Source organism: Dendrobates tinctorius, unplaced genomic scaffold (assembly GCF_039654945.1).
Source record: "Dendrobates tinctorius isolate UK_male_01 unplaced genomic scaffold, ASM3965494v1 ptg000197l, whole genome shotgun sequence".
Lineage (NCBI taxonomy): Eukaryota > Metazoa > Chordata > Amphibia > Anura > Dendrobatidae > Dendrobates > Dendrobates tinctorius.
The window spans coordinates 3,311,072-3,333,017 of record NW_027361864.1 but is presented as its reverse complement, the minus strand read 5'-3'; the positions used below and the strand labels follow the sequence as shown (position 1 = coordinate 3,333,017).

General features: G+C 45.1%; 1 protein-coding gene across 2 annotated transcripts in view; it reads right to left on the bottom strand.

The window, feature by feature from the left end:
* VWA5A (von Willebrand factor A domain containing 5A) overlaps positions 1 to 21,946 on the bottom strand; it is a 163,308-nt gene that overhangs the window by 30,903 nt on the left and 110,459 nt on the right. For both annotated transcript variants that reach the window (XM_073553120.1, XM_073553121.1), the window contains 8 exons: positions 18,591 to 18,679; positions 18,188 to 18,332; positions 17,798 to 17,877; positions 16,965 to 17,079; positions 13,411 to 13,569; positions 13,030 to 13,133; positions 7,060 to 7,268; positions 4,825 to 4,899 (listed from right to left, as the gene is read on the bottom strand). In XM_073553120.1, the coding sequence (XP_073409221.1) occupies positions 4,825 to 4,899; positions 7,060 to 7,268; positions 13,030 to 13,133; positions 13,411 to 13,569; positions 16,965 to 17,079; positions 17,798 to 17,877; positions 18,188 to 18,332; positions 18,591 to 18,679 (976 nt within the window). The remainder of the gene's footprint in view (positions 1 to 4,824; positions 4,900 to 7,059; positions 7,269 to 13,029; positions 13,134 to 13,410; positions 13,570 to 16,964; positions 17,080 to 17,797; positions 17,878 to 18,187; positions 18,333 to 18,590; positions 18,680 to 21,946) is intronic.

Sequence of the window (21,946 nt, the reverse complement as noted above, 5' to 3'; positions counted from 1 at the left end):
GATGTGCCATTTCCGGCGCTTAGCCTCTATCTTCCCACTGCCGTGTAGCGGTGGCATATGGGGTAATAAGGGGTTAATGTCACCTTTGTATTGTAAGGTGACATCAAGCACGGTTAGTAATAGAGAGGCATCAATAAGACACCCATCCATTACTAGTCCTATAGTAATGAAAGTTAAATAAAGACACACGCAGCCAGAAAAAAGCATTTTAATATTCTTAATTTCACCGTAATTACAACCACGCCTAATTCCCTGACACCTCGGTCACCTGCAAAAAATAATAAACCAACAATATACTTCCTGTTCCGACGTAGTCCAATTAATAATGAGTGTCCCATGACGATCTCACCTGTAGAACAGTGACATCGGGCGATGGTACTGCTCTACAGGGCCTCCCACGATGCACTGACAGGAGACAATGGCTCCTGCAGTGCATCACTGAAAAGGTTACCTGAGTTCAGGCTCTCACTTTAAGGCAATGCTGCATGGTAATTTTTTCACACAGCGTTGCCGGTGAGAGAATGAACTTAGGTGACCTCTCTCCCGGCAACGGCGGAGGGATACATCGCGGAGGATTATCCCCGTTGTCAGTTCATCGCAGGAGGCCCTGTAGAGCATTGACATCACCCAATGTCAGTGTTCTACATGGAAGATCGTCGTGGGACACTCATAATTAACTGGACTACGGTGGAAAGGTAAGTATAGGTTGGTTTATTATTTTTACTACAGGAGATCGAGGGCTTCGGGGACTAGGTGATTGGTGAGTATGTACTCTGTTAGGCCGGTTTCACATTCGCGCTTTTGAGCGCAGCGACGGCCTGCGCACGGCCACCGCTAAGCCCCGCCCCCTGCCCCGCCTCCACCAGTATCTCCGCCTCCGGGCACATGACGTTGCATGCGTCATGCGTCCCCTATCTTCATCACAGAGGGCGCAGGCCGTGCGCAGTCTGCGCACAGTCTGCGTTTGGCGGCGCATGCGTCCTTTTGACGGTGCGCCGAGCACAACCAAAATGCAACAGGTTGCGTTTGGCGCTGCTCGGCGCACCGTCAAAAGGACGCATGCGCCGCCAAACGCAGACTGTGCGCAGACTGCGCACGGCCTGCGCCCTCTGTGATGAAGATAGGGGACGCATGACGCATGCAACGTCATGCGCCCGGAGACGGAGATACTGGTGGAGGCGGGGCAGGGGGCGGGGCTTAGCGGCGGCCGTGCGCAGGCCGTCGCTGCGCTCAAAAGCGCGAATGTGAAACTGGCCTTATCTGTTTTATGTACTGTCTGTAATGTATGTTCTATGTATGTACTGTATGTTCTGTATGTTTTTTTACTACTGAACACATGCATTGTCTGATGGGACTACTACTGTCCCATCATCGGCAATGCTGTCACTGTGAGCATTCATAGCCGGATGGGAGCAGTAGTCCCATCAGACAATGGCTGCCTACACAGACATGCACACACCAGCACACACAGAGGGACACAAGCAGACACACACACAGACCCGCACACACATACACGCAGACCAGAACACACATACACGCACATAGTCTCCACCCACAAACTTCTCTCCTCCAGATCTGCAGCGTTTTTCGCACCCATATCCACAGCAAATCCGCAGATCTTTTTTACATCTGCGGTTTTGCTGTGGTTGTGCCTGACTCGATGGAAGTCAATGGGTGCAGAACCGCTGTAGATCCGCAAAAAGTATTGACATGCTGCAGAAAAGAAAATGCTGCAAATCTGCGCTGATTTTCCCCCAGCGTGTGCACAGCAATTCTTAAATTCACATTGAATAACATTGGCTGTGCACTACACTGCGGGTTTGATGCAATTTTGCGCGTCCAAAAACGCTGCGGAAACGCATCTAAATCCGCAACGTGTCCACACAGCCTCACTGGACTCCTACTGGTGTCCATAGAAATAATACAGGAAGGAAATCTGCGCCCCCCCCAATATGGCCGGTGTTACATTAAACATAAAAATATAATAAGCAGGGTTGTCCACTACTTTTATTAACCCCACATTGTATCCCCCCGGGGCCCCTAATGAATATTGTCATTACTTTGCGCTGCAAATTCTGCCTGCTAGCGGCGCTATGCAGGCGGCTGAGTCCGGGTCACGTGACCTCCAGGCTGCAGCCGCCGCTAACATCTGCCGACGTCACGTCAATTTCCTGACTCTGGAATTTGATGTGACGTCAATAGCAGGCGTGCCCCAGCCTCTGTGGGCGGAGCTGCACCGCACGTCACAGCGCCATCGCTCTGCAGACTCAGCATCTGTCTCCTCCCATCAAGAGTGACGGGGCTGTGCGTGTGTGCCAGGGGAGCTATGTGCTGGCTGTCTGCGGGTGAGCGATGTGTGTGCCGGCTGTCTGTGGGCGGCTGGGGGGGTCTGTATGCCGGCTGTCTGCGGGCGGAAGTCTGTGTGCCGAGGGGGCTGTGTGCCGGCTATCTGCGGGCAGGGGTCTGTGTACCGGCTGTCTGCGGGCGGCCGTGGGGGCTGTCTGCGGGTGGCTGGGGGGGCTGTGTGCCGGCTGTCTGCGGTTAGGGGTCTGTGTGCGGGGCTGTCTGCGGGCAGGGGTCTGTGTGAGGGGCTGTCTGCGGGCAGGGGTCTGTGTGAGGGGCTGTCTGCGGGCAGGGGTCTGTGTGAGGGGCTGTCTGCGGGCAGGGGTCTGTGTGAGGGGCTGTCTGCGGGCAGGGGTCTGTGTGAGGGGCTGTCTGCGGGCAGGGGTCTGTGTGAGGGGCTGTTTGCGGGCAGGGGTCTGTGTGCCGGCTGTCTGCGGGCAGGGGTCTGTGTGCCGGGCCGTCTGCGGGCAGTGGTCTGTGTGCCGGCTGTCTGTGTGCCGGGCCGTCTGTGTGCCGGCTGTCTGCGGGCAGGGGTCTGTGTGCCGGGCCGTCTGTGTGCCGGCTGTCTGCGGGCAGGGGTCTGTGTGCCGGGCCGTCTGTGTGCCGGCTGTCTGCGGGCAGGGGTCTGTGTGCGGGGCTGTCTGCGGGCAGGGGTCTGTGTGAGGGGCTGTTTGCGGGCAGGGGTCTGTGTGCCGGCTGTCTGCGGGCAGGGGTCTGTGTGCCGGGCCGTCTGCGGGCAGTGGTCTGTGTGCCGGCTGTCTGTGTGCCGGGCCGTCTGTGTGCCGGCTGTCTGCGGGCAGGGGTCTGTGTGCCGGGCCGTCTGTGTGCCGGCTGTCTGCGGGCAGGGGTCTGTGTGCCGGCTGTCTGCGGGCAGGGGTCTGTGTGCCGGGCCGTCTGTGTGCCGGCTGTCTGCGGGCAGGGGTCTGTGTGCCGGCTGTCTGCGGGCAGGGGTCTGTGTGCCGGCTGTCTGCGGGCAGGGGTCTGTGTGCTGGCTGTCTGCGGGCAGGGGTCTGTGTGCCGGGGTCTGCGTGCCGGGCCGTCTGTGTGCCGGCTGTCTGCGTGCCGGGCCGTCTGTGTGCCGGCTGTCTGCGGGCAGGGGTCTGTGTGCCGGGCCGTCTGTGTGCCGGCAGGGGGCTGTCTGCGGGCAGGGGTCTGTGTGTCGGCTGTCTGCGGGCAGGGGTCTGTGTGCCGGCTGTCTGCGGGCAGGGGTCTGTGTGCCGGCTGTCTGCGGGCAGGGGTCTGTGTGCCGGGCCGTCTGTGTGCCGGCTGTCTGTGTAGCCTTTCTGGCTACAAAGTATAGGGGGACGTCACGTCATTTTTTTTCCGGTTTTTTTTCAATATATATGGCTATATATCTTTAGATATATCTATGGAAGTAGCTATAGATATGTCTATAGAAATATCTATAAACATATCTATGGACATATCTATGGAAATATCTATAGATATATCTATGGTAATCTATAGGAAATATCTATAGATATATCTATGGAAATCTATAGGAAATATCTATAGATATATCTATGGAAATATCTATAGATGTATCTATGGGAATATATATGGAAATATCTATAGATACATCTAACTATCTCATGTACATGTTGCTTATTTTGTCATGTTTCCGCATCTGTGCAGCGCTTTTCACCCATTCAAATGATGTCTGTTTTTGGTGCCGAAAAATCAGCTGCAAATACTCATCATGTTACATAGACAGTCAGAAAACGTGCCAAGTTGATCACGGTGGCTCAGGCCGGATCATGTATTTGTGCATGTTTATGTCCGATTCACAAGAGCCGATTTTAGGCCACTAACGAGAGCCGACTGACTGTATTAAAATCGTTCTCTGCTAATTTACTGTCCGACCTGCTCAGGCCGATGAACATTATTGGGGAGAGAACAATCCAAACGTTCCCTCCCCATACACAGTGCATGTTATCGACAGTGCATGTTATCGGCAGCACATGTCCCATTTACATGGGGCAATGTGCTGCAGAAAACAATGAATTCCTGCCAGCGTCAAATCACCATTTTGCTCATCTGTCCGGTGATTTTTGATTTATTTATATTGGCGGATAGGATAAGTGCCGTCCTGTGCATACTCCCTGATTGTTTGCTCGCTGACTCACTTTATTCTGGCGCACATTTGTGCTTTTTAAGCCCTCTCACTTGACAGTGCAGGCACACTCACAATAGTATATCTTCCCCCCACGGTGGAGTAGTTGTATGGATTGGGCATCACAACAACTTTGGTGTCGCTCACAACACTGTTACCGGCATTATCCAGCATGTTAGTAAGAGGAAGAGAGCTGCCGCTTCTGTATAGTGATTTACTGATGGGGCAGGCTGGAAACTCAATATCCTATCCCTCTGCCGGGAGCCATGGTGTGATGCTAATAGTACATGATAGATATGTCATCTGTACAGGACGTTCTCGCACGCAGAGAAGTAACTTTCATGAACAGATTTTAAGAAATGACTAACCTGCCATCATCATTGGCCGGGGCATACTGGCACAGGCCATAGCTTGTGGTTGAAAACCTGAATGGAACATGAAACCTGCGGGAAAAGATGGAAAACAGGGTAAATTAAATATTAATTTTCAAATTACATCAATAGTACAGGCGAATATAAGAAACTTCATAATATATGTTATCAGAGAAATGTACTCCTTGAATCACTCATGAGCCATTTCCTCCCCTGAAATCATCATTCACTGTGAAATACAACTAAAATCCATCTTGCTTGAGACAATGCAGACTGTCTACTCACTGAGAGATCAGATTACAGCTGCAGAAAGAGACACACAGATACTGTGTTGCTGCTTTCCAGTAATTTTCCCCAACACAGTGTATTTTATGTGCACAGATATGTCCCATTGTATTATATAAGCATTTATATGTCCGATTGTATTATATGAGCACTGATATGTCCGGTTGTATTATATGTGCACTGATATGTCCGGTTGTATTATATGAGCACTGATATGTCCGGTTGTATTATTTGTGCCCTGACATGTCCGGTTGTATTATATGTGCACAGATATGTCCGGTTGTGTTATATGTGCACTGACATGTCCGGTTGTATTATATGTGCACTGACATGTCCGGTTGTATTATATGTGCACTGACATGTCCGGTTGTATTATATGTGCACTGACATGTCCGGTTGTATTATATGTGCACTGACATGTCCGGTTTGTATTATATGTGCACTGATATGTCCGGTTGTATTATATGTGCACTGATATGTCCGGTTGTATTATATGTGTACTGATATGTCCGGTTGTATTATATGTGCACTGATATGTCCGGTTGTATTATATGAGCACTGATATGTCCGGTTGTATAATAGGTGCACTGATATGTCCGGCTGTATTATATGACAACTATTAAAACTCTTACATAGACAATTACAGCTTTACTTTGACAAAGAGCTGCCAGATGAACAAGCAGGATTCAGAAAAGGCAGAGGAACAATAATTGCTAACATTAGATGGATAATGGAAAAGGCTAATGGATATAACAAGATCTATTTTTGCTTCATCGACTACAGCAAAGCCTTTGACTGTGTTGATCAGCAGAAACTTTGGAATACCATGAAGGATATGGGTGTGCCGAACCATTTGACCAGCCTCCTAAGTAGCCTTTATATCTACCAAGAAGCAACGTTCTGAATGGAACATGGCGATACAGCATGGTTCAAAGTAGAACGAGGCATCAGACAAGGCTGCATCTAATCACCATTTCTCTTCAATTTATATGCAGAAGCTATTTTGGGGAAGGTTGAACTTGCCGAAAAAGAAGGAATCAAACTTGTTGCAAGAATCATCATCAATCTTAAATACTCAGACGATACAGCAACAAGCATAGATGGAATGAAGGTCTTTTTACGGAATGCCAAAATGGAAAGCTCGAGCATGGGAATGCTACTCAATGCAAAGAAGACAAAGATATTGACTACTGCCAGGTACGACTGGGACACATTTGAGATGGACGTTGACGAACTGGAAGTTGTAGAGGACGTCATCCTACTCGAATCAATTTTAACTCAAGATGCAACGACGACACCGGAAGTCAATAGGAGAATAGCTGTGGGAAAATCAACAATGAAGTCACTGGACAAGGTCTTAAAATTTCACTGGCGATGAAGACATGACTTGTAGATAGTCTGGTCTTTTATGTAGTAACATGTGGATGTGAAACCTGAACAATCAAAAAACAAGACAGAACAAGGATCGACGCATTTGAAATGTGGTGCTGGAGAAGGAAGTTATCAATTCCATGGATGGCAAGAAGAACAAACAAATCAATTTTGGAACAAATCAAGCCAACATGTCACTCGAAGCAAGGTTTAACCACGCTAAGACTTGCCTACTTTGGACACATCATACGAAGAGAGCCATCACTGGAGAAGGCCATAATTGTCAGAAGAATAGAAAGAACAAGGCAAAAAGGAAGACCAGCAACCCAAAGGCATGGTACAATCAAGGTAACAGCGGAGAAGACCCTGCTGGACCTATCAGGGCTTGCACACGATCGATCTTCCTAAGGATTGTTCATCCATCAAGTCAAGTCGCCATGGCTCGAGATCGAACTGCAGGCTGTTACATAATTATATTATATGAGCATTGATATGTCCAGATGTTGATATGTCCAGTTGTACCGTATGTGTGCTATACTACAATGTGGTGCAAATAGATTCTAAAGCATTAAGTACTTGGAGCCGGGATGTCTCTTCGGACTGGAGGACCTTCCAGTGGGGTCTTGGTGTCCTTGTTGACAGCGACAAAGGCAGTGAGGGAGGAGATAACTCCAGACTGTAGACTCATCTCCAGGATTCTCTTCTTCCCCTCCTCAGATCTCGAATCTTTTCCACATTCCAGCTCAGAGATCAGAGACTTGGCTGCCAGTCTATGGATGGTGGGTCTGAGAAAAAAAGGGAGTTATGTGATGGGTAGATCTGTGGTTAGCATGTACAGGAAAAATACATGTTAGGTTATATTCAAAAATGGCTGCTCACATTACAATTTTGGCAAATGCCTGGCAAGAAAACAGTACAAAAGGTATTCAAAGGTACCAATGAGCTAAAAAATAAGCTTAGTTGTACTAAATCTGACCATTATAGTCTCTTCAGAGCACTAATCTAAACCCCTTCCTAATATACTGTTGGTCCCACTATATGGAGTGGGCTCGCACCATTTCTGGGAAATGCCTGCTGTGTAATACAGCTGACTTCTGGCTGTAAAGGCAACAAATGGGGCTAGCTCAGATCGCTGCTGTTTAAGTATTTAACATTGGGGATCCAGTGGGTTCTCATGGTGGCTAGGGGCCTGCTCAAAATCTCCATGGCTTCCATCTTAAGGACCCGTCACACACAGCGATCTCGCAAGCGAGATCGTTGATTTCATGACGCCACAGAGATCTCGCCAGCGAGATCGCTGTGTGTGACGGGGATCAGCGACCGGCCCCCCTGCCGGTTATCGCTGATCGTGCAGCATCGGCCTGGGCCATTTTTTGATTGCTGGTCTCCCGCTGGCCAGTGCGCATCGCTGCGTGTGGCAGCGAGAGACCAGCGATCAGCGATGCTGGACACTGGTTTCTAATCTAAACATCGGGTATCCAGGATAGGTTGGGCCAGCGAGTTGGGCCCCTATTGCACCCCTCAAATGAGTACACAAAGCAGGTAACAAACTCTGATGACCACTTCACTAAAAAATAACAGCCAAAGTAAAAAAAAAGAGGGCTCTTTGTGGGAATGGCTTAACAGAGGATGCGATTTCAGTTAGATATAGGAATTACTGATTGCTTTCAGACTGTTCACATTCACTTTAAACAATACCATTCATCACTGACGTCCTATACATTAAATGTCAAGCCCAAGGAAACTGATCGAGCTTAACTATAATGAGGACCATTTGATTTCAATTAAGGAGTTCAGATTTTGACGAAGTCTCTAACAAAAACCAAACAGGCGCCATTATAATTAAAGGGATTCATCTGACGGCGTTGCGTTTTGGACAAATACAGCTTTCAGCAAAGTTTCCTTACTGAGTCTCAAGCGCACATGTGAATCTCTCCTTAGCCTGTAATATGTGTTTTACTATCTGCCAGAAACACTTTAAGCTTGTATCAGATCTCTGAAATAGATGGCTGATAATATACACTGATCATTATAATGTTCATAACAAGTAAAAGCCACCTATCTATAGACTCTGAATATAATTAAATCACTATAACTGTAATCAGTGCATGAATAAATCACCAGAACTGTAATGAGTACATGAATATAGCATCAGATGCATTATCAGCATATGTAAACAGCACCAGGATTGTAATCAGTACAAAAGTACAGTACCTGAATCACCATCAGTACATTAATACATCACCAAAACAAACATCATTACACAAATACATCACCTGAATAACCATTAGAACATGACTACAGTACCAGAATCATCATCAGTACATGAATACAGTGTCGGGGTCGTAAACGACAATGAATCCTCATTCACCAGTCATTCCAAATCATTGTGCGAGCGCAAAACATCTGGTACCGATTAAGAATGACTCAGACACGCAGCTGATTCAGTCTTAGCTAATGTCCTGCATCCACACCTGTCAGGAGCAGTACAACAACTGGCTTTTATTTACAAATACACAATACTATATTGAGTGTTAGGGGAAGGCGTGCATTAGGCGGGGTTTATGCAGTATACATCTAGTGTCCAGTCTCTCTCTGATTCGTCAAAACGTCTCCCGATGGTTACTCCTTCTTCACATTCCTGAGTTATCTTTTTTAGGAGAAATGAAACTTAACTTAACTCTTTAGACACTGAATTTAAGTGAAAGTGAACACTGGCAGCCATCTTTAATACAGTTACATTTGCATTAGCAAGCAATTAGGAAAAACTTATTGTTTCACAGTATAAAAATATAAAAGTTATATAAGAAAATATATTTTCACCTTGACACAGCACCTCTATATTATGTGGCCTAGCATGATATAATTTGTATTACATGTATGAGGGGACATATATCTATATATAAACGTGTCATTTTCAGTTATGCGGTGCATAGATCTGCTGCAGAGTCAATGAACCAAGGACTTCAGCAATGTAACCTCTGCAGAGGCAAGTAGAGGTTGGTAGGGTTCATTAAGAAGGTCAAAAGCAGGTGAAGAAGAAAAAAAAGTTTGATTTCAGAGTAGATGTCATCTTTAAGGTACCTATTGTACATGTTTATTCTGGCTCCAATCATTGTATGATTAGCAGAAAGATGATGGTTGATAACAACTCATAACCAACAACACTCAGCATACCCTTTCCACTGTAGGCTTTATACTCAGTGGTGTAGCTTCACTCAGTTCAGTCTTATATGAGCGGTCTATGCAAATCCTGAATTGGCCGCCCAGCTGTAATTCTTCCCCCCTGCTTTCCCCGATGCACCTTAAAATCCCTTAGACTCATATAATTTTAGAGTTGGAAGGGACCTCAAGGGTCATTGTGTCCAACCCCCTGCTCAAATGCAGGATTCACTAAACCATCTCATACAGATGTCTGTCCAGCCTCTGTTTGAATACTTCCATTGAATTAGAACTCACCACCTCTCGTGGCAGCCTGTTCAACTCATTGATAACCCTCACTGTCAAAATTTTTTTTTTAATATCTAATCTGTATCTTCTCCCTTTCAGTTTCATTCCATTGCTTCTCGTGTTTCCATGTGCAAATGAGAATAAGGGTGATCCCTCTACACTGTGACATCCCTTCAGATATTTGTAGACAGCTATTAAGTCTCCTCTTAGCCTTCTTTTTTGCAAGCTATACATTCCCAGATCCTTTAACCGTTCCTCGTAGGATATATAGTTTGCACTTCGCTCACCATCCTTGTTGCTCTTCTCTCAATTTGCTCCAGTTTTTAAATGTCTTTTTTAAAATGTGGTGCCCAGAAATGGACACAGTATTCCAGATGAGGCCTGACCAAGGATGAGTAGAAGGGGGATAATTACTTCACATGATCTAGACTCTATGCTTCTATTTATACATCCTAGAACTATGTTTGCCTTTTTTTTGCTGCTGCATCACATTGTTGACTCATGGTGCAGTCTGTGATCTATTAGTATACCCAAGTCTTTTTCACAAGTGCTGTTGCTTAGTTCTATTCCTCCCATTCTATAGATGTGATTTTCATTTTTCTTGCCCTGTTTTCTCTAGTTTTAGCTATCATCCTAGCTTTGCATCGTCTTCAAATTTGATTAGTTTACCTTCGGTTCCCTTACCTAGATCATTTATAAAAATGTTGAACAACACTGGGGTCAGGACAGAGCCTTGTGGAACCCCGCTTGAAACACTTTTCCAATTGGATATGCAACCATTTATTACCACTCTTTGAGTATGATCACTGAGCCAGTTATGAATCCACCTAACCGTAGCCTTGTCAAATTCATACTTGGTCATTTTTACAATAAGGATAGTATGAGACACTTTATCAAATGCTTTGCTGAAGTCGAGATATACTATATGTACCGCATTTCCCTGATCCACCCAGTCAGTGATTCCATCATAGAAGGAAATTAGATTAGTCTGACATAACTTATTTGCTGGCTTTGGTTAATTACTGTATTCTTATCCAAGTACTTACATAGATCCTGTTTAATAATTTGTTCAAAGATCTTTCCTGGTATAGAAGTAAAGCTCACTGGCCTATAATTTCCTGGTTCCGTCTTCTTTCCTTTTCTGAAGATAAGGACAACATTTGCCCTTCTTCAATCTTCTGAGACTTCTCCTGTTTTCCAAGATTTTTCAAAGATTCTGGCTAGTGGTTCTGCAATTTCCTCTGCTAACTCTTTCAGTACCCTAGGATGGCTTTTACTATACAGCGCCACCTATTGGTAGTAGCGATCCTACAAGTCACAATCAACCCTTTAACGAGTCTTGTAATATGACTTAGGATAAAAGCCAAATCAGAATCTCAATTTGCAGACACGGTGTTTCGGGCTATTGGCCCTCGTCAGTGCAAAGTATGAGATCTGATTTGGCTAGGTGAGAGGCTCTGGACTGAGGTCTAAGGGGTAAGGTTTCTCCTTGTGGAGAGTGACATACCAGCTCTGGCTTGTCAAGGTAAGGAGGCTTATTCGCCGTGCAATTCTAAGTCATATTACAAGACTCGTTAAAGAGTTGATTGTGACTTGTAGGATCGCTACTACCAATAGGTGGCGCTGTAGAGTAAAAGTCCTCTTTCTCTCTGAAGAGGCAATTTGCATATTAAATTTCCCAGAGGAGCATTGCACGGCGAATAAGCCTCCTTACCTTGACAAGCCAGAGCTGGTATGTCACTCTCCACAAGGAGAAACCTTACCCCTTAGACCTCAGTACCCTAGGATGTAATTCATCTGGACCAGTAGATTTAAATTCATTTAAATTAGCTAAGTGTTCCCTCACCATCTTTCTGTTTATGGATAGTGTGGACTCTTTTATTCCTTCGATGGCACCGTGAAGATCAGTTGATGTCGTGTTTGCGTTCTTAGAGAACACAGATGCAAAATAGGAATTTAAAACTTCTTATCATTTTTGACCACTTCACCCTTTTCATCCTGGTATTATATTATATACAGCATTGTACCTTATTATATAATATCCTTATTATTATATGCAGTATGTGATATATATTAATTCTAGAGTGTAATGAATGGAGGTATATACATTGTGAGTCAAATGGCATTGGTTGAGAAATTCTTAAATGAATAACATGCCAAGAAAAATTTTATGCAGTGTCACAAGTGCTGTTTTTTCTTTTAGCGGAGGAAGCGCAATTTGCATCATCTGTCTACTAACACCAAAATACCATGACCCAGCCACGGCTCCATTCACATAAATTTGTTGGCTGAAATCCATGCAAATACTCCAGAAACAATGTAATTTACTTGAAGAGATGGTTTCTTCTGCGTGCATTGCTGAGTAATGTACATTACTGAAATATCAGAAATGGGTTAGGTGTGCAGAAGAGTGAAGGTACATAGGCATTGCTTAAGAACTACTGCCAGCATCCACACCTATTGGACAGCCTAGAACATAGCATATCACTATTTAAAAAAACATATCAGAAATTTGTATACTTGCTGCTAAGGCCAATACAAGGCTTCTACTTCCAGTTCCTTTGAGCAAGCACATGGAAATACGCAGTAATGGACTGACTGACTTCCAAAGATCTGATCTGGCCAAAGTCAATGGGAGGCAGTGATCTGTGACATCACCTAGTGTGAATGGTGGATCAACTGTATATAGAGCTGTCATTGTCCTGCATGTAATGATAATGAGACTGTTGAAAAGAGATCTGTAAAGAAGTGGAAGTGCAAGTTCATTATGGGCTTAGCAGCTAGTGTGAAATTTAATATATTTTCCAATTTTATTTTATGCTTAACCCCTTAGTGACCAAGCTAATCTTAATGACTACAATGGGCCAGGGAAATGAAACTACAAAAAAAAAAAATTACTCACATATTGAACGGGTATCACCTTCTCATTTTATGTGAACAGGATCAGTTTGGAGGAGGAAGCCACGAGTAGTGCACAAGAGCAGCACACATCTTAGAAGTGAATGCTTTTGTTTTTCTATTACGCCCCCAAAGTGGTGGAAAATCCTTTCAATTAATTTTCCACCCATTACTTACGGTAGATTTCTTGAGAATTACCTTTCAACTTTTTCACTATTAAGAGGGAAACGAATGGTGTTCTTCAAAATTTCATCCTTAAAGTTATACTGCAGGCAAACCTCACCCTCCACTTCAGTCTCCACCTAGGAAAATGGAAAGGTGATCATAGCGAGGATCATGCTGTAGGGGTTTGAATACTTTATGTAGGCCCAACCAATATAAGGTCATTGCTTTATCATGAAATGGACATAGAAACGCTGACTTACTAATATTTCCCCTACAATAAAAATGATTCTTAGGTCATGAGAAGTAGCGCTCCTAAGATGATGATTATCAATAATTAGTATAGGAGACATGGTGATTTTATCCTGGTGCTGGATAATAGAAGGTTTTATGAGACGTAGACTTGATATCACCTACCTTTCCTTTCACTTGGGCATAGACAATGGACTTTTGACCCTGAAAGATGGAGGTGTGGACTTTAGACAGTAGAATGGCTTCCACACCAGAGGGAAGAGACCACGTCAGTGAGACATTGTTCACGGTGGGTTGAAGGGAACATTTCAGAGCCCGAAGAACCTAATAGTAAAAAAAAAAGTTTGGCGTTAGATGAACTTTTTAAACATTTTTTAGAAGTTTTTTTTAATATTACAATCTTTATTAAAGAATAAAATCTTGCAATTTTCTCAGGCTTCTCTTATTTATTGTCCTTTCAAGAAGAGTTTTCAGCAAGCTCATTATCATCAGAAGCAAGATGACATGACAGGTAACAGCTGAAAACCCAGGATCTACCAACCACAGTAAAAGAGGTCACACTCTTCAACCTGTCACTAACAACTGATGTTTTCCCCTCAAGCTTTAAATATGCCTCAATCACATCTATCCTCAAAAAGCCCTCTCATGACCCAGCCTTAAAACTACTGGAACAACACGTCCATCTTGAACTGTCCTCCCACCTCTCTTCTTGCCCCTCTTCGACCTCTTACAATCTGACTTCCGGCCGCATTACTCAACTGAAACTGACCTAAGGTCACCAATGACCTACTAGCCGCCAAGGCCAAGTGACACTACTCTGTCCTCTGCCTTTGACACCGTGGACCATTCCCTATTACAGACCCTCTTATCTCTTAGTATCACACACTTGGCCCTATCTTGGATCTCGTCATACCTAACAGACCAGACATTCAGCGTCTCCCACTCGCACACCACCTCCTCACCTCGCCCCCTATCTGTCGGAGTCCTGCAAGGTTCAGTCCTAGGGCCCCTGCTCTTCTCCATTTACACCTTCGGCCTTGGACAGCTCATAGAATCCCACGGCTTTCAGGATCACCTCTATGCTGATGACACACAGATCTACATCTCTGGACCAGATATCACCTCCCTACTAACCAGAATCCCACAATGTCTGCTATTTCATCCTTCCTCTCCGCTAGATTTCTAAAACTTAATAAGACAAAACAGAACTTGTCATCTTTCCCCCATCTCACTCGACCCCCCCCCCCAACAGACCTATCCATTAAAGTAAACAGCTGCCCACTCTCCCCAGTCCCACAAGCTCGCTGCCTCGGGGTTATCCTTGACACTGATCTCTCTTTCAAACCACATATCCAAGCCCTTTTCACTTCCTGCCGACTTCAACTCAAAATTATTTCACGGATCCGTACATTCCTCAACCAAGAATCTGCAAAAACCCTAGTCCATGCCCTCATCATCTCACACCTTGACTACAGCAACCTCCTGCTCTGTGGCCTCCCCTCTAACACTCACACCCCTCCAATCTATTCTAAACTTTGCTGCCCGACTAATCCACCTGTCTTCCCGCTATTCCCCGGCCTCTCCCCTCTGTCAATCCCTTCACTGACTCCCCATTGCCCAGAGACTCCAGTTCAAAACCCTAACCATGACATACAAAGCCATCCACAACCTGAGTCCTCCATACATCTGTGACCTCGTCTCCTGGTACTTATCTGCACGCAACCTCCGATCCTCACAAGATCTCCTTCTGTACTCCCCTCTTATCTCCTCTTCCCACAATCGCATACAAAATTTCTCCCGCACATCCCCTCTACTCTGGAACTCTCTACCACAACATATTAGACTCTTGCTTACCATGGAAACTTTCAAAAACAACCTGAAGACCCATCTCTTCCGACTAGCGTACAAACTGCAGTAACCACCGGATCCACCAAACCACTGCACGATCACCTACTGTATTTTCACCCATCCCTTGTAGATTGTGAGCCCTCGCGGGCAGGGTCCTCTCTCCTCCTGTACCAATCGTGACTTGTATTGTTTAAGATTACTGTACTTGTACTTATTATGTATACCCCTCCTCACATGTAAAGCGCCATGGCATAAATGGCGCTATAATAATAAATAAATAATAATAATAATGTCTTGTTTCATAGAACCAATAGAAAGTTAGAGTTTAAAAAAAGGGCCAGTGTGGAAATTATAAAGTTTCTGATTTTTTTATTTTAAATAGAGAGTGTGAAAAAAAAATACAACTAACATTAAAAGAATACTTTTAACCCCTTTACCACCCAAGCATGTTTTCACCTTCATGACCAGGCCAAATTTTATCATTCTGACCAGTGTTATTTTTTTTGGTAATAACTCTGAAACGCTTCAACGGATTCCAAGACTGTTTTTTTTGCGACATATTGTACTTCATGAGAGTCGTATTAAATTTAATATTTTACTTTTTTCACAAAAAATGTACTTTAGACCCAAATATTACTTTTGCAAGGGTAACAGGAAAAATGGACCCCACAATTTGTTGTGCAATTTCTCCTGATCATATATGGGGAAAACCACTGGGTGTGCACGGCAGAGCAGGAGGAGCGCCATTTGAACTTTTTAATGTAAAATTTGATGGACTAATTAGAGGACACCATGTTGCGTTTGGAGAGCCCCTGATGTGCCTAAACAGTGGAAACCCCTTACAAGTGACCCCATTTTGGAAACCACACCCATCAAGGATTTTATCCACAGGTATAGTGAGCATTTTTAACACAGAATTTGATAACATTAGATCGTCATATTGAATATGTCGTCATTAGTGTTGAACACAAGTGCTCGCTACTCCAGTTTGCATCGGGTGCTCGGGTATACACCAAATATCGCTGGTGCTCGAGGGACATGCTCGAGTCCCCACTCTGCATGTTTCATGGCTGTTAGACACCCAAAAAAACATGTGGGGATCCGCGATACTCCGTGCATACCCGATCTCCTGCATCGGCATTTTTTTTTACTTTTGAAAAAAAACCAATTCTAATCCCAACCCTAACACAACCATAACACAGCCCTAACCCCAAACCCTAACCCCAATGAATGGAAAAAAAAAAATAAAGTGTTTTTTTATCATTTTTGTCTAACTAAGGTGGTGATAAAGGGGGGGGGTTTGATTTACTATTTTTTTTAATTTTGATCACTGTGATAGGGTCTATCACAGTGATAAAAAGGAACCAATAGGAAATAATTTCCTATTGTTGCTGGGTATAGGCAGGCACATCTCGGTGGGCACACTGCGCATGCGCCCGCCATTTTATTTTCCAGGAAGATGACGCCAAGCCAGGGGATAAATCAGAAAAGACCAGGGGATGGATGAGGTACCGAGGGGTCTCGGGGGCATCATTTCTCTCTCCTCTGACATGGATAGCATGTCAGAGAGAGAAATCATTGGAACAGCCGATACACTTATAATTTTGTGATCGCTGTTATTCACTGAATAACAGCGATCACGTGATCGAACACCGGAAAATCTGATCATGTTCTCTGGGGTCTCAGCTACCCCCAGTAGCCAAGACACCTGAGATTTTCCGACTCTGGGGGGAGCTACAGCCTTATTCCTGATCGCCATATTAAATTGGTGATGAGGAGAATAAGTACTTTAGCGGCCGTCGTTTTAATGCGTATTGGTGGTTGCTAAGGGGTTAAAGGGACGATCCCATCTACCTCTTACAAGCACTCACCTTGGTCTGCATTCTGTCTTTGCCGGTGATGAACTCAAATATTCCACTTCCAGCTCTGGCCATGCCCTTGATGAGGGATGTGGACGCGCCTTCACCGATCCCAAATGTAAAGCATCTACACAGACATCAAGGATATGAAGGTCACAGTGTAATATGTCACATAATAAAGCCATACAAACAGTTGGTTCCATGAAAACTTTCTGTACATTATCGTTGAGTGCTTTGCAAAGAAAATCACGATGATGATGATAATGATGATGAATGTCCTCCCATGAGTTTATTACCGTAATCACCAATCAGATATTTTAGTGTATGTGCTCCATACGAGCCTCAAAACCATCACTAACCAAGAGGAATGTTATCTGATTGGCCTGTAGTTAGCCCCATTACATAGGGTTTTACATACTAGTCAACTGGCCAAGGAAAGGGATTTCCTTATGAACACCAAAGAAAGATCAAAATTGTATCATAGAAAAGGTCCACTGCAGACAAAACAATATATAAGTATTTGTCTATTGCATTACATTGACCATTGACTCGTCATGTATTACACCATGTGCTTCTATTATTGCTATTTACTGTGCATCTCCAGAGTCACCTACTACAGGGTCATGAGTTAATCTTTATGGTAAATAAACTGGAGAAATAGTAAGTAAAAAAAATACTGGTGTGAACCTGGTCAAGGTTTGGTGAAAGAAAGCAGCTACAAGAACCTATTTAGGCTTTAAAATTTCTGTCTGATACTGTGTGAGAACATATTGTATATCTGGCCCAGAGTTTTGTATTCTGGACAAAAAGGTTGAAAAATTGACAAAAAAAGATGGTTATTTTACCGGTGATTATTCGAATTTTTCTGGACTTCATCAATCACTTCTTTTGTGTTCCCAACTTCTCCATCCGTGAAGAGAAAAAGCTAAAGAGACCATAAATATAAAGCATTAGCATTTATTACCAAATGCTAATTGTGCAAAACATTCTGCAAAATAAAGGGGTTGTTCATGATAGGACATCAATATCAGATCAGTGGCGGTCCAACACCCATCATTCCACCATCTGGCGCTGCAGCCGCTAGATCATAGTGGTTTGCACAACTGGAATGCTTGCCCCTATGTGGATACCCTCTGTGGTGGATGATACTAGGATTTATAGGGTAAAAAAGGGGTTCCAGCACTTGTGAATAATGAAAATCCAATGTAGGGTCATGCAGTCTGTGTGTGATGCACCTGTCTTGGGTGGTCTGGCCTTCCGGAAGTATCGTAAATTTTCTTTAAGGGTCTCAGTATTTCTGTTCCTCCAAAATTGGCGTTCATTTCATTGACCATCTTGACAGCTTCTTCCATGGACTGTTGTGTATACTCCTTACTCTCCCTAAAGCATACAAATAAACAAGACAATTACTTGCTAAGTAAAGAATATGAAGTAAAATGCGCCATATTGGATTCTGGGGACCCATAAACACATGAATGCAGGATGGATTGGAGAAAAGAGGTTGATGATTGACCTCCAAGGTGAGTGTTACTGTAAAAGACAGATTGCAAACATCTATCCATAACCATCACCTTGTCTCCCCCAAAAATGTATATTTTACACAAACTTGATAACAAAAGGAAGACTATTCAAACTCACGTGAAGAAAGACTCAAAATCGGATCCAAATCCAAAAATATTAAAGTAACATCCAAGAGGCAAACTCTTCAATAGAAGGACCAGGGTCTCCTGCATGAGAGAGAAAACTATGTGACAAAAGGCAAAAAAAGCAAAAAATATGCAGAAAAGTGATCAGATGAATATACCTCATGTGATAAAACACTCCGGGATCGCCTTTGCTGGTGTCAAAGGTCACGTGCGTTCAGCATGCAACTCAGGCGCAGAGCTGGGATTCGGGTATAACTGACCCTGGGTCAGGTTTATTAACGGTGAAAGCAATGCAAAAGGAAATAAAACATAAAACAAATCCTTGCCTGTCCGGCACTAACTAAACAATGGACAACCTAACTACCAACTGGCGGGCTTCTCCCGTCCAGCCAAACCACAGTTGCAGTGGGCACTGCTTCCACTCACGTGTGTCTCTCACACAGAAAGGCTCTCTGTGTTCCCAGGCTGAGACACTCACACAACCACCTTGCATCCTTTTATATCCACCTCCCATTATTCATTAGCAAGCAGGTGCGATACTGACCAGACTAGACCACATAGGAAAGGAATCTGGGCGAGATATACCTGCCCTCATCCACTATTCCCACATGATTCTCACATATCCCCCCCTTCTGCTCAGACCACTCCGGTCGAGCAATGACACCCGCCAAACAGTGCACTCGGGACAGGGCATCTGCATTTCCCATCTGTACCCCTGGGCGGTGCTCCACCGTAAAAGTGTAGGCCTGCAGGGCATGGAACCACCGGGTCACCCGGCTATTCCGTTCCTTGTTCAAGTGCATCCACTTGAGAGGGGCATGGTCAGTGATCAGCCTGAACTTTCGGCCCACCAGGTAATATTTGAGGGCCTCTAGAGCCCACTTAATGGCGAGGCACTCTTTTTCTACGACTGCATACCTTTGCTCGTGTTTATTCAGCTTCCTGCTGAGATAGAGGACTGGGTGTTCCACTCCGTCCCTCACTTGTGAGAGTACGGCCCCGATACCGGTATCAGAGGCATCCGTTTGTACCACAAACTCACTGCGGAAGTCCGGAGTCACCAGTACGGGCTGAGAGCAAAGTGCCCGTTTTAGGCTATGGAAGGCTTCTTCAGCCGCTAAACTCCATTTAATCATGACGGAGTCTTTCCCTTTTGTAAGATCCGTCAGGGGGGTAGCGATGGCTGCAAAATTAGGTATGAACCGGCGATAATAACCGGCGATCCCCAGGAAGGCTTGCACCTGCTTCTTGTTGACAGGTTGTGGCCAGTCCTGAACCGCCTGAATCTTATCAACCTGGGGTTTAACAACACCCCTCCCAATTACATACCCCAAATACCGGGCTTCTTCTAGCTCGATGTGACATTTCTTGGGGTTCGCGGTTAGACCTGCCTCCCACAGGTCGTCAATCACAGCTTGTACTTTCTGGAGATGAGTCTCCCAGTCCAAGCTGTAAATGACAATGTCATCCAAATAGGCCGAAGCGTACCGCCTATGTGGCCTCAAGACTCGATCCATCAGTCTCTGGAAGGTCGCTGGTGCCCCGTGCAGTCCAAACGGCATATACACATACTGAAATAAACCTTCCGGGGTAGCAAATGCTGTCTTTTCTCTGGCAGCCTCCATCAGAGGGATCTGCCAATACCCCTTTGTTAGGTCTAGGGTCGTAATATACCGGGCTTTTCCTAACCGATCTACTAACTTGTCGACCCGGGGCATGGGGTAGGCATCAAATTTTGAGACCGCATTCAGTTTCCTGAAGTCATTGCAGAACCGGATGGTGCCGTCCGGTTTAGGAATTAGCACAATCGGGCTGGACCAAGCACTGTGCGATTCCTCAATGACACCTAACTCTAACATTGCCTTCACTTCTCGGGAAACGGCTTCACGGCGCGCTTCCGGGATTCGGTAGGGCTTTACGTGAACTGTGACACCAGGTTCCGTTACAATGTCATGTTTCATTAGCGTAGTCTGCCCGGGTTTTTCTGAGAAAAACTTTTGGTTGTAAAGTAGAAACTGCCTGACCTCAGTCTTTTGCCACTCCGAGAGAGTCTCTGCAACCCGTACCTCCAGTACGGTATGTGAGCAGACGGGACGGGCCAGCTCCGCTGACAAGGCAGACCGATCTTTCCAGGGTTTTATCAGATTTACATGATAAATCTGTTCAGGTTTCCGTTTACCTGCCTGGTATACTTTGTAGTTTACTTCACCAACTCTTTCCTTAATCTCAAAGGGGCCCTGCCACTTTGCCAGGAACTTACTGTCCACCGTGGGGACCAGGATCAACACCCTATCTCCGGGTGCAAACGTACGGATCTTGGCGCCCCTATCATAGATTCTTTTTTGGGCTCCTTGAGCCTGTATCATGTGTTCTTTGACGATAGGCATAACAGCCGCAATACGGTCCTGCATTTGTGTGACGTGATCTATCACTGTTTTAAACGGTGTGACCTGACCCTCCCAGGTTTCTTTTGCAACGTCTAACAGTCCGCGAGGACGTCGGGCGTACAATAACTCGAAAGGCGAGAATCCCGTGGAAGACTGGGGTACTTCCCTGATGGCAAAAAGCAAATATGGAAGTAAATAGTCCCAGTTCTTCCCATCCTTGTCTATCACCTTTCTCAGCATCTGCTTCAGAGTTTTATTGAACCGTTCGACCAACCCGTCTGTTTGAGGGTGATACACGGATGTGCGTAACGGTTCGATTTGTAACAATCGGCAGAGCTCCTTCATTACCCTGGACATAAAGGGGGTCCCCTGGTCGGTGAGTATCTGTTTTGGTATACCGACCCGACTAAACACATGCACCAGTTCCTTGGCAATAGTCTTGGTGGCCGTGTTACGCAAAGGGATGGCCTCTGGGTAACGAGTGGCATAATCCAAGATGACCAGGATATGTTGGTGTCCAGACCGTGGAAGAGGCCCAACTAAATCCATCCCAATCCTCTCAAACGGGACTTCAATAATAGGTAGGGGTACCAAAGGGCTACAGAACCGGGGCTTAGGTGCAGAGGCTTGGCAGTCAGGACAAGACTCACAATATACTCGAATATCGTGATGCATGCCTGGCCAAACAAAACAGTGTAATATCCTTTCGGTGGTTTTCTGGACTCCCAGGTGACCTCCCATCACATGTCCGTGGGCCAGGTCCAGCACCTGCCGCCGGTAGGGTTTTGGCACGACTAATAGTTGCACCGTATCTTCCCCCTTTTTCTCTATCTGATAGAGTAAATCATTCTCCAGAACCATGTAAGGATATGCCAGCCTAGAGCCAGGTTCTACGGGTACCCCATTTATCACTTTTACATTTGTCCTAGCCTGAGAAAGGGTAGGATCCTTTATTTGCTCG